Source organism: Benincasa hispida, chromosome 9 (genome assembly GCF_009727055.1).
Source record: "Benincasa hispida cultivar B227 chromosome 9, ASM972705v1, whole genome shotgun sequence".
In the NCBI taxonomy this organism is placed as follows: Eukaryota; Viridiplantae; Streptophyta; class Magnoliopsida; order Cucurbitales; family Cucurbitaceae; genus Benincasa; species Benincasa hispida.
Genome location: NC_052357.1, coordinates 16,263,652 through 16,276,787, shown reverse-complemented (window position 1 = coordinate 16,276,787; position 13,136 = coordinate 16,263,652). Strand labels below are relative to the sequence as shown.

The 13,136-nt window shown below is 33.9% G+C and overlaps 1 protein-coding gene across 2 annotated transcripts; it reads right to left on the bottom strand.

Annotated features, from left to right (window-relative positions):
* Positions 1-252: 252 nt before the first annotated feature.
* LOC120085874 lies at positions 253-11,415 on the bottom strand. Of its 2 annotated transcripts, XM_039042121.1 has the most exons (25): positions 11,126-11,415; positions 10,141-10,746; positions 9,924-10,048; positions 9,730-9,824; positions 9,394-9,627; positions 9,159-9,252; positions 8,654-8,705; positions 7,745-7,810; positions 5,634-5,785; positions 5,450-5,520; positions 4,589-4,783; positions 4,467-4,505; positions 4,278-4,385; positions 3,987-4,076; positions 3,733-3,808; positions 3,019-3,115; positions 2,846-2,912; positions 2,591-2,767; positions 2,369-2,491; positions 2,058-2,141; positions 1,605-1,789; positions 1,328-1,466; positions 1,191-1,250; positions 999-1,070; positions 253-632 (listed from the first exon to the last, which is right to left on the bottom strand). In XM_039042121.1, exons 2-25 carry the CDS (start codon positions 10,719-10,721, stop codon positions 519-521), a joined length of 3,096 nt encoding a protein of 1,031 aa, XP_038898049.1. In that variant the 5' UTR covers positions 10,722-10,746; positions 11,126-11,415; the 3' UTR covers positions 253-518. The 2 variants fall into 2 exon arrangements, with proteins under 2 accessions (XP_038898049.1, XP_038898050.1); XM_039042122.1 differs by lacking the exon at positions 7,745-7,810.
* Between the last annotated feature and the right edge of the window lie 1,721 nt (positions 11,416-13,136).

Sequence of the window (13,136 nt, the reverse complement as noted above, 5' to 3'; positions counted from 1 at the left end):
GTTGTCTAGTTTTAGATTGAGAAAAATTAGATGAGTTACTTGTCTTTTTTCTTTAAAAAATGTGCAGGTAGAAATAGATACGTCAAATTGTGTCAAATACGTATTTGGGAAGTATCTAGAAATATAAGTATCTGATACATGTCTGATGCAGATTTTTTGCCTCACATGAAGTATTTGTGCTTCATAGGATATAATCCGTTAAAATGTTAGGATTTCAAAGAGCCATTACAGCGAGAAAAATATGTAAAGATAAAAAAGAAAAACCCAACAAATCATATTGAAAAGAAAGAAATAACTTTTTAAAATATGAGAAGAATGGTTCCTATAATAATATGTTACAGGAAGAAAACTTGGGCAACAGACAATTGAAACTAATACATTCAACAAGAGATGAAGCCTAACTCTACTGGGACTCAAAAAGGAATGGGAAATGTGTTCCCGTTAGAAAAATAAATTAAAAGACTGTTTCTTTTTTCCTCTTCTTCTATTTTCTTTATTAATCAATCAAATGTGTTACCTTAGTTTCCAAAGCCGAAGGGCGATTTCCTCCGGCTACCGCCTTCTCCGTACTGTTCATTCCATTTTCTTAATTCATTCATGCTCGTAGCGTCGAAGGCGACCGATGGCCCCACCTGTTTGCATCAAAACAGAGTATGGGTTAGTTGATTGCAGAGAGCAAAAAAAACTACTTTTAAAATTAGTTTCTTGAAGACAAAAGAATAGAGCAACAATGACAACGGGGAAAATCTACTTCAGCCAGAAACCGAGCTTAGATAGTCATTCCAAACAGACATTTAATCTCATTACTATCTTCGATGGGAAAGTTAACAACATCGATAAGAGAACAAAAAAATAGGTACACAAATGGAAGATTAACCAGAGCAAATTACTATTGCAAATCTTATATAACTCTTTAAAATGCGTGGAATCCTTGAAACTTGTTTTAATCAAATAAAGATTTTAAAAAAAAGTTTAAATTGTTGAATATGAGGACATACCTTGGCTTTTGATTTAATAAAGTCATCCAAATTAAGTGGCCTCAGTGGAGTAGCACTGTCTTTTTGGCCTCCCTGTAGTGAAGTAAATGCAACAGTTTAAAATTACATCGGTAATCTTGCCAACAAAGGGGAACACATTTACAAATCAAATACATTCAACAGTTTATTTATTTGATTTAGCATATGATTTACCTGATTTTCTTCTTCTAAAAGTTCTTGGACGGGTCTATACGCCGCAGCAATACAAAGATTCTACAAATCAAAAAAACAATGTTTGGTAAGTTCGATCAATGACCTAGAATCTTTTTAATGTTATCGATTGCTGTTACCTTTAAATCACTGCCAGAGTATCCCTCCGTTGCATTTGCAAGTTCTTCAAACTGGAAATCAGGTACTATATTTTCTTGTGCAAGAAATATTTTAAGAATCTTCATACGGTTTGCAGCATCCGGTAGGTCTACGTATATCCTGATGAATAAGAAAACAAGAACTATCAACAATTAAATTGACATGTCGATTCCACTTAATTTGTTGTTTCTTAATTATCTTATTCTGCTGTTCTCTCAGTCCAGTTCTTCCGTACAGAAAGATGAACATCAAAGTTACCTTCTAGGTAGTCTTCGAATGACGGCGTCATCCAGGTCAAATGGCCGATTCGTTGCACCAAGGATAAGAATCCGTTGGTTGTCCTTTGTCCGTAACCCGTCCCATGCTGCCATAAACTCATTTCTCATTCTTCTTGTAGCTTCATGCTCAAAAGCACCACCACGGGCACCAAGTAAACTGTCAACCTAAAATAACGAATTCACATCTGAAAAATGTTAAATCAAATAAAGGAAGATATTTTTCCAAAATCCAAATAATAAAATCTTTGAATTGAAGAAAGGAAATATGATGTATACAGCTACTTTTATTAATTTTGGTAGCTAAGCTGTTTTCATCAGTTTCAGCAAAAATTATTATAAAAAGCTGACATTTTTTCAAATGAAATATAAAATTTGATTTCACATACAGTATCAAAAAGGAAAGTACGTCTCCATATTGATACGTACAACTCACCTCATCAACAAAAATAATGACAGGAGCTAGTTTACTGGCAAAGGAGAAGAGGGCCTTTGTAAGCTTTTCAGCATCACCAAACCACTGTTTGCGGAACAAAAAAACAACAATAATCTTCAGCCAACATAACACAATTTAAGACAGCGCCCTCCAAAAAAAAAAAAAAAGAACAGTCACATAAATCTCACAGGCAGTTTCAAGTTATTCACTTTGCTAACATATTCGAGTGATATTCAAACTGGTTGTTCACAGACAGAACCAACCTTAAATCCAATAAAAAATGTCTGATATTTCGATATCCTAAGACAAACCTTAGATGTAAGTGTTGATCCGGTTATACTGATGAAGTTTGCTCCTGCTTCAGTAGCGAGTGCCTTGGCAAGAAGTGTTTTCCCAGTACCAGGAGGCCCGAAAAGTAATATGCCTTTACAAGGCTGATAAATTTTTTATGAAGTTAAAAGACTGCCACTCCAAGTAATGATAACTATTTTGAAATGTATATTAATCAGAGATAGAAGAGGAAAACCACATACTCGCAACAAGTTCCCACGAGAGAAAAGCTCGGGCCTTCTCATTGGAAGAATTACTAGTTCATTAAGTGCTTTTTTCACATCTTCAAGGGCACCTATATCTTCAAACTTCACACCAATCTCACCAGAAGGTACCACAGCTGAAACAAAGTTGCTCTCGTACTCATCCTTTGCAAGGTTCTGTAGCATGTAAATTTAAGATGTGAAGAAGTGTATAAAGATTTCCACTATCAACTCTCAAATTACTAGATTACAGACCTTCAAACTTTGAGAGGGTTTCCGAGAAGTTTCTTGATCCTTTAATCTTGCAATTGCAATCTCGAGGCTTTACAAAAGTAACAATAGAAATCAGACCATAGTGTTTGCACATCTGTCAAAAATCACCTCAATCTAGATATAAAAAGTAATATTTTAAAAACCAAAATTAAAACCTTTCACGTGGCAGCTGTAAGCAATCCCCTTTTATGCTTGGACGCAGGCATGACGATAAGTAATGATTTTTAGCCCAGCCAACAACCTTTTCAGCATCTGCTATTATCAGGATGTCAGAGCTTGATCTCAACCCCATCAAGATATATATATATATTATGAGAAACAGTCAATAACAATTTCATTGATGGTATGAAATTACAAAAGGGCAAATTGTGGTGAGAGATTACATAATACTATTCCACTATGAAATATGAGTGTAAGGTTGTAATTACAAAAGGATGGGGTGAACTTCCACCAAGTGAGAGCAATATACAAAAGATGATCAAAGAACCGAGTGAAATTCGTCTCTCAATAAATAAACTCTTTTGAAAGAACTATTAACTTACACCATACAAATATGTGTTCTTACCAAATGCTTCTAATTCTACATGTAAACATTTGGAGTTTCAAAAGCAAAGTATAAACAGAAAGAAATGAGTTACTCTTCTATGTTTCAATTTCTTAATGATCCTCATCTAATCATACACCAAAATCTTGTAACAGCCTATATATTTGAAACTGACGAAGAGATAACCGACCATTTGAAGTTTGAAAGGTAGAATGTAAAAAGCATGCAGTGTTTCAATTCCACCATACTCCAACATCAGAGTATATGAATTATGGATCAGTTTCGAAAGCAGGAAATTGAAATTTTAATTAAAGCTGTATCTTACTCTTCTTGGTTAATATAACTCCATCAGTAATTACATGCAACAGTTCCAAGCATGACAGCTCATTTTCCTCGAGAACCTGCAACGTAGTTTTAATTGAAAGTCAAATTAGACAATGAGATGGAGATACAATTAGGCATGTACCACATATTAAACTTCGTCTTCTAGAGACCAAAAGATATCCGAAAAGGAAGTTTTCAAAAAGTAACTCGTCAACTTGAGTACACCATTAAAGGCCATGCAATGCATTTCCCTACCTTATGTAATTCATTTAAATTACTCCGAGAAATCACAATTCTTCTGTCCTCTTCGAGTTGTTTACTGAAAGCTCTGAGGACTTCTTCTTCCTGGATGAGGAACGAAAGAGAGGTTACATGAAAGCCAAGGAAAAAATAAAGATCCATAAGAACATTGAATAGCAGAAACAATTTTCTTCAGTCTTCGGGGGCTTTTGTTTAGAGAGAGAGAAGAAAAAGAACCAATTTCATTGATGGTCTGAATTACAAAAGAAGGGGGAGACCCCAAAGAGGAGTTACAGTTCCAGCTACCTTGGGAGGATGCAGACACAAAATATTAGTGAAGAGCTTATATATTTCGTTGTCTTCGGATCTCTTTGTTGCCTTAAGCCCCTCAGTAAGACGCTTCAATGATAGAGGCTGAAAAATAAAAAATAAGAAATAGCATATAAAGAACAATGTAATAAAAGAAAAATAAGATATAAGTGTAAAGAATATTACCAACTTGGCAATGCGTGCAACGTTTGGAAGTATCATAGTCTGGGGGAAAAAAAGAGTTAAGCATTGCTTACAGATGTAGAAAGTCTAGTGACTAGGTACATTAGTAAAACCCTGGAGCTTACAAATTTTTCTTTCTCCTTTGAGCCTGATTCAATTTTATTCTGCCCACAGATCAAAACCACAGGGCCGGATATTTTGTCAAAGATTTCCTCCATCTTCTGAACATATTCTCTACGGTTGGCCTTGGGAACCGCCCGAGACAACCATTGAGAAGAGTCTGGAAAATAGACAATAATAGGTTGCATCGACTTAACCACCTGCGAGAAAAAAGAGCAAAAATCAATCACAAGTGAATGTCATAATAAGGCATAATAAGATAATAACTCATTCTTTTAGTTTTTTAGAAAAAAATTATAATATTCTATTAAAATATAAAATAATGGGGGGCACTGAGTTGAGTTATGAAGTATAGAGTTAATATGTTGGATTTAGGAAGTCTGTGTTTGGGATAAAGAGTTGTGAAGATAAAGTTCTTCGATGAATGAGCAAAAGAGAGAAAGAGGGAAATATAGGGTTCCTTCATAAATGCGCAACTTCAATAGTGAAGTTAGTTGAGTTGAGTTATTTAACACCGACTTATGAAGTCGGTGGGCCAAACACCCCATAAAGTTATTTTTCTCATTGATGTATCCAAAGAGTACGGGGAATATTTCTAGACTAGGGAAGAGCATTTAGGAGATAATAAAAGATTATTTCTCTCATTGATATTCACAGCACAAAAGCTCTTCTGGAACTTTCCTTTTCATTTTAATAATTACAAAATTTTGATGCCAAGAAAAGGATTTTTTGGTCCTTCCTCAGGCCGATGCCTTGTTACCCATTCAATTTCTGTGCCTTTTATTAAAAGGGCCCCTGATTCCTATAAATGAATATACAAAAAGATTCATTACAATAAGAAATTTGGAAATTTCTAAGATTTGTACCTCAGATAGAACCTCCATTGCAATAATGCAATCATCAGACTGTGTATCAAGATCATGCTCGATGTCCTTAGCTACAGGAGGGAATAAATATTATCATTTTGTTTGACACCTAAAGAATCTGAGGTCCAAACTAGTGAAACTAAATCATTGTTAGAAGCCACTATATCTGCAAAAATAAAATTACCATGTATCCAATAGATTGGAGGTTTTGGTGGAGACTCTGAGGATTTTTCATCTTTGTTTCCATCTGTTTTTACATCATTGACATCCAAAATTACGGCAACTCGATCTCCATCAACCTCATAGACTTCCCCACGTTGACCATTTGATAAAGGCCTACAAGTACATGAAACAAGCTTTCAAATCACACAACATACGTTGGTTTCATCAAAATGCTGAAAGAATTCCAAACACTTCAATATTTTCTTTCCTTCAAATCAGTATCATAGATTAGTTAAACATGAGAAAGAGGTCATATAATACGGTGAGAACAAGGTGGAGGCCAAAAACATCAAACCACCCATAAGCATTTTCCATGAGCAAAATAACATTCTAGTACTTGAACCAACTATAATACATAGCTGCATTGAAGAGATCACAAAATACTGTGAAAACTTACGTAATTTGAAAAAAATAATAATGAAAGCAACAAGGCTGCTGCTACAACTTACCAGAAAAGTAAGATAACAATAGATGAAAAAACCCCAGGAAATGACAGCATAAAACTCTCAGAAATTAAAGTAACTGTGCTTATCACCAAAGAATAAAAAAAAACGAAGCATATAAAAAGCATATTAATCAGAGCACTCCAAAGAAGGCTAAGAAACAAACAAGATCCCAAACTTCCACAGAGACCTACCAACTATTAAAAATCCTTCCACTGTCTCATGCCAAAGCTCCCAAATGATAACCCTACCCACAAAGAATTTGTCTATGAAAACATTGCCTTATCCTTGGATGAATGATCATAAAGCGTTTGGAGAAAGAAACAGTTACTATGCTTTGGACAAGCCATCTGATGGTAGGAAGAGGTGCAAGAAGTTGATCCGAAACTTGGCCCAAAGTGCACAGAAGAAACAAGCAGCAGGCATCAAAGGATTTAAATGCTGAAAAGAGAAAAGGCTAAAAAGGAAAGAATGTTTTCGCAATAGTGGAACATAGTTGGAATTGACCTGGTGCCCATCTGTCCACGATATCTTTGAAGTAATTCTCCTAGTTCAAGTCAAACAAGTGAAATTTTCCGTACTAATAAGTAATCATTGAGGTGGCTCCTCCTTGCCAACTCCCACAACCAAGCTTCTAGCTTCTCGAAACAGAAAACTCTCTCAGAAGGATATATATATTTTATCTAAGTACTAGTTTGTGCACAAAGATATATCAAAACTCCATGTATTTTTGTTTAAGAAAAAGGATGTCCAAGACCGACTTAAGCTACATTGACCAATTCTAAAGAACATTGGTTTGACACACATGTGATCTCAAGAAATTATGGTTATTAATATCCAATAAACGACCACCAAGGACCGAACTATCGCCTCAAAAGTGCCTAAGTTTACTACTTGTCTCTTGACATTGAACCAACCAAGGTAGTGACAATTACTCCTGTTTTGAAGAAACCCAATTGTTTAAATATACAATATATTATACTCCTCTATATAAAGCTAGAGAAGCAAAACACTACTTCCCAAAAGCACTACTTCTAAACTTTCACTTTTTATAACATTCTAACCAAGCCTTACATTTTTTAAAAAAATATATCTTTTTTTAAAAAAATAAATAAATAAGAGTGATGAAGGGCTGAATCTCAGTGGATCATGGCAGCAAAGCCAATCTGGTAACCAAGCCTTACATCTTTACATAATAAATGTACAAAATATTGAGACCTGAAAAAAAATAACCGGGGACAGAAATTAAGAATAACACTGAATGCCCTTTTTAAACTAGTCAACTAAAGGGTGTGCAATTATCTAGGAAGGTGACAAGGGATTATTGGTGTTTCAATAATTTTTGAAAGACCTAGCTGTACAACAATGAGAAAAATTATATCCTGAACTATAAAATACGTGGTACAATATCACTCAAGCTCAATGAAACCTATTAAGATCATCATGAAAGTTGCATAAAATAGAAATAAAAATACAAAAAACACAAACAACTTAGGGATATACGTATACCCTTGAACGAGAGGTCAGAAGTTTGAATTTCTTACCACATGTTGAACTCAAAAAATAAAATAGAAATTAAAAAAATGAGGAAGCTTCAGAATTCTATACATACGATGACTTACCAACCCACCTGCCACGAATAATGGTATAAGCACTTTTTGGACCTTCAGATGTTGAAATCTTCCCCAATGTGATCCTGTGATGCATTTTATTTCTTAAAATCAGGTTGGGAGTTCACATAGGGGACGAGATCTGTAGACCAATTTATTGAACTCCCAACAGAATGCTTTAAGTTGTTCAAATCAACAAGATCCAACCAACAAGCATTCCAGTAGCATGGCTATCTAAAACTAGATCCTAGCTATTTACCTAAGCCCCGACAACATCAAACCACATAAATTTAGAAGCTACATTCCACACAGCAAAAACACAAACATAAACATTATTTTCTGATAAGAGCCACAAGAAATTTCTACAGATACATTTCAGAATAAAAAATAAGAAACTGATCACATGAACAGTGAACACAAAAAACATACATGATGATACTGAATAGAAAAATAAAAACTTGCAGATGATAGGCTTTTGGGGAGAAATTCGAAATTCATAGAGCCAGTTACACATAATACATAAACAAACGATATTTTTCTATTTAACATGAAATGCCGGTATAGATATAGGGAAGAATGTTGAAGTCAAACTGCAAGGAAAAGGGAGATAATAACAGGCGTCTCTCATTTGGTTAAAGTAAAAAAGAAAAAAGAGAAAAAAGGAGGGTAAATAACAAAACTCATTGATGGGAACTGTCCAACACAACAACAATCATAAGAACTGAACCCTAATCTAAACTTCACTCTGCACTCTGTTTGAGCTATAAACAAAATCCTCCTATAACGCTCTTCTAAATCTCCAAAAGCAAAGTTAAAAAAGGCCCATCAATGTCCTATACATCTCACAGTCTTCCCTTCGGAATAAGAAATAATATTATCCTTTGTGTTCAAATCATATAGTGATGTAAAAAACAAAGTTAGAAAGCCACCTCTTATCAGCTTCAACATGTATAGAAGGGCCTACATACTTCACTCGATCACCTAGGGAAGAATATAAAAGTTAAGGAAAATTTTAAACTATGAATAAATTTTATATATATATATATATATATATATATATATATATATATAGATGAACAATTAAACTGGAAATACATAGAAAGGGGGAAAACTTCTCTTTTAAGATCAGGTTTATAAGTAAAGCAAGAATTTATTGATTATTAGACTAACTACAACAGCACCATACTACTTCTTAAAGAAATATTGGCCTTTAAATACAAATCTCATGATCTCGTCGCAACAGAGAACATTATGATTTCATAAAGAAAAATGAGAAGCATGCATGCATCAAAACACATACATACATGTGCAAATGTATAAAGAAGAACATGGAGCACAATCCAACACAAAGAGGAAAAGCTAATAGAAATATAGATGTATCAACTGGGACAAAGGTAACAGATCGTAAAACTAAAAATAGAATCTACGTCTTACCTTTCCTTAGCGGTCTGTTTGACTTAACAGAAGTTTCACTAGGCTCGGATTGTGATGATGACTCAGAAGAACCGTCAGATACTCCATTCACTCTCTGCCGCAAATGTAAACAATAATCAGAAACCTGGGGGGAAAAAAACAAAACAAAACAAACTAGATGTTCTTCTACATGGTGTGGGTTGTTCCAATAACACAGATTTTCTCTTTTTTATCAGAGTGGAGTGCATAAGCATACTTTCTCAAACTCTTCAATGCTGCATGGAAGAAGTTTTTTAAGGGCTGCTTCTGCAGTTGCCTCAACATCAACTTCATCACTCTCACTACAATCTGATTTTGACTCCCCACCGCTTGTCCACTCCTCGTTAATCGCACTGTTTTCATTCTCATCCTCTGAGTCTGATGCACAATCCTCACCAGATTCTGCTTCATCATCTGAGTCACACTCTGAGGAGCAATCATCACCAAAGTCCTGCATCAAAAGATGGATGACATAATTAGTAAAATTGTTAAATCTATAATTTACAAGAAAAGTTTTCATGACTTTAATTGGCTGATTTAGTTCATGTCTTACATAAGGAGCAAGAACACTGCTGTCTAGCACCAGTAAAGGAACTTTTAGATCTCGGGCAAGTGCTTTGACTAACCTCTCGCGATAGAGCTCAGTGCCTGCAGATGGAATCATTGAAAGGACGTCGTGAGCTAAGAAGTTCAGTAGACAATACTTTCAAATTGCATGACTGCTTGAGTGAAATGGTACTTTCCTACCTGGAATGCTTTGAAGTAGAATTCTGCCACTTGAGGAAGTCAAACGAGCACCATATAAGGAAGTGAAATTTTTGTGCTTCAAATGGGAAGCAGCACATTCCACCAATAAATTTTTTGAGTGTTCACTAAAGACCAAGAAAAATATCCGGACCATTATCAAAAAATATAATAGCATAATTGTCAAAAGAACAAGAAAAATCAAAGTGACAGTGATTACTTTAAGTAATATGGAAAGGTATCCCACGAAACAGAGATTTTCTCCCAAGGAACAATCCTTCGTAAGAACTCGTTTTTAAACCTTTCATATCTAGTGATGAATGGAGATTCTCGCTTTTTACTCTCCATTGCAAGCTTCTCATTCTTAAGCCATTCCTTTTGATCTTGTACTCCAAGTTCAGCATGAGGATCCGTATGTTTCGCATCTTCCCTGATTACTTCTTCCCTATCCTTTCCCTTTTCAAAATTTGCTGCATCCTTTACGGGTATGTGCTTACCCTCACTAGCATTCCTTCCATCACCATCTGAACTATACCGACGTAGCTGAGCACTTCTTAAAAATGAATTTGAAGTCCGATCCAAGTTAGCCTGACAATTTAAGTAGCTACCTCCTGCCCCCAAGGAAGCTAAAAGATGTCTTGTAATTGAATTATCACGTACAAACCTACTCCGAGAAAAACTTTTACAATTCAAATATTGATGATAACCACCATCCAGACCACCTGGCCTGCTTAAATATTTGGATGGCCGAAATACTAAATCCCATCTCTGATTTCTACACTTTATTCTTCTCGCGTACATTGCAACTTCTTCAACTTCTACCACTCTGCAGATATTAAAAATTCGATCCATCACCCATCGCATGTAAGTTCAAATACAGGAAAGAACAATAACTTCAACTTACTTTCATTAACAACAGAAAATAAACTATAAACAAATTCCATCCTAATCATGTTTCAAATCTGCAAACTGAGAGGGAAAACATAACGAGATAGCAAAGCAAAGTAATACTCCACCTAAATTCCTCAAATATACACTAAATAGAAATGAATAGATTAAAAAAACCATACAATGGATGCTTAACAGCAAAACTTACAAAAATCTAAATTTCTGAAAACAGAGTAATACTTAAACAAACTAGATTCCTTCCGCAACTTATTCGAAACAACTTCAAAGTTCCATGAATGAGGGAAAAAGGAGGGTACCTGACATTAAAAAGAAGAAAAAACCAATCTTGTTTTTTTCCCTCCAAAAACTCTGCCCCGGACAAATCTGAAAGTTAGAAGGATCCTGTAAATTGAAACAGTTGGTGATAGAAGAAGATGGAAAAAGGAATAAACATAGACGGCCAGCGGTAGCCCAAGATTAGCTGGTGGCCATGGTAGAGCGAAGGGAAGTGAGAGGAGGTGCGAGAAAAGCGAGGGACTGTGGGATGGAGGAAGGCAGAGATAAAAGAAAGCCCCAGAAACAGAAATAGGGTCTTTTTTTTCTCTTCTTCTTCTGTTTTTTCTCAGTGGAGCTGATAGGTGAAGACGAAAACAGGAGTTGGCCCAAACATTGTTTGCTGCAACATACAACATAATTTGGGCCGGCCCAACTTGTAACCTAATAAAGCCCCAATTCGAACGCTCATTCCCTTCCTTATATAGCACGTCTATCTTTTTAAATTAAAATATTATATTTATTTTTTTGACAAATTTTTTATATGTTTTAAATAATATGTTACTATTTTGTTGGTAACATGTTATTGTTACCATAGTATTAAATTTTCGTTGAAATGTCGATATTTCTATCAACATTTAACGTTTCCATAGGTCGACATGAGAGATAAAACGATATTTATATTGCATCGTAGAAAGCCCATGAAACACAAAAAAAAAAAAATCATCATCATCATCAAAATGCTATTTAAATATAATATAAATAATAGACATGTTAACTTGTTTGGAAATTATTAAATATTTATTTACTAATCTAAATTTATTTTTTGATTTTTTTGTTTTTATAATTTTTTTAGAAATATCCATAGAAATCAATATTTCTATTGAAATTTCTGTAAAATTAAGACCTCGATATTTTCATCGATATCGATATTTTGAACCTAGATTGTTATACATGTTTCATAGTTGAATTTGAGGGGGGAAAACTATATGTGTATTGTTAAATGTTAAATAAAACAAATCTCCTTTTGCCCAATTTCCTTTATACTATTAGGATATATTAGGTACTTTGATCAATGAAAATTGAAAAATATATTTAAAATCAAATTATGATTAAAAATCTATCTCCAACCTTCTAATTTAATTTTGATTTACGGGAAAAATAAAGAATTTAATTGGGTTCAAAATAAAATCAAATTAGGATTTGAAATCTTTATTTTTTATTTTTCTAGATTAAACCTCTTATCTCGTATTTTTTTAAACGAAGAATCAACTTTTAATTTTTCTTTTTATCCCTTTTATTTGATCACTATGAGGATATATTAGTTAATCTTATTAACAAAAATTTTAAAAATTTATTTAAAATCAAATTATGATTTAATATCTAATTTCAATATCCCAATCTTCTAACTAAATTGTGATTTATAAAATAAATAACAATCCATATATACTTGAAAAAAAATATATATAATTTGGTTCAAAAAATTAAATTAGGATTTGAAATTTAAAATCTCTCCATAAATGGCTAAATTAAACCTCTTACACCCTATTTTTATCAAAAATATTTATTTCGAAATTTGAGAGACTAAATAGACACCTATCTTAAAACTTGAGTATCGAAAGCATGTCCATAAAATTTTATGTTTTTTCTATAAGTATCACTAATTTCTCTAATGAATAATAAGGCATAGTCCAACTATGATCAAATCCCTCTCTAGCCAAGAGAGAGTGTGACGTCACATAGTTCAAGCCCCAGAATCAGCAATTTATCTACTTTCTCCGACATTGGGGAATGAGTGAATTTCATCTTCTATAGTTGTGTTCCAACTCCTCAATCAGACGAATCCCTAAAATGGTAGGCTTATTGGAACGAATCTGGCCACTCACTCATACAAATCAAAGGACCACCTTCATAGGCAGAAGTTCTGAAACGCATTCAAAAGTGCATTTTTTGGATTTAGAATTTAGTTAGTTTTGTGCTTAATTTGAGATATTTGATGCTTTTATTGTTTAATTTTAAGAAATCGAGCAATTGGATGAAAACAAACATTTTTTA

Bases quoted from the DNA above. Each gene is read 5' to 3' on its own strand.
- LOC120085874 (XM_039042121.1), bottom strand. From the start codon at position 10,721: ATGTACGCGAGAAGAATAAAGTGTAGAAATCAGAGATGGGATTTAGTA. The intron at 8,706-9,158 runs GTAAGACGTAGA...ATTCTTCCCTAG, and splicing joins AAACAGACCGCTAAGGAAAG to GTGATCGAGTGAAGTATGTA. The intron at 2,913-3,018 runs GTTTTAATTTTG...ACTTTTGTAAAG, and splicing joins TTACAGCTGCCACGTGAAAG to CCTCGAGATTGCAATTGCAA.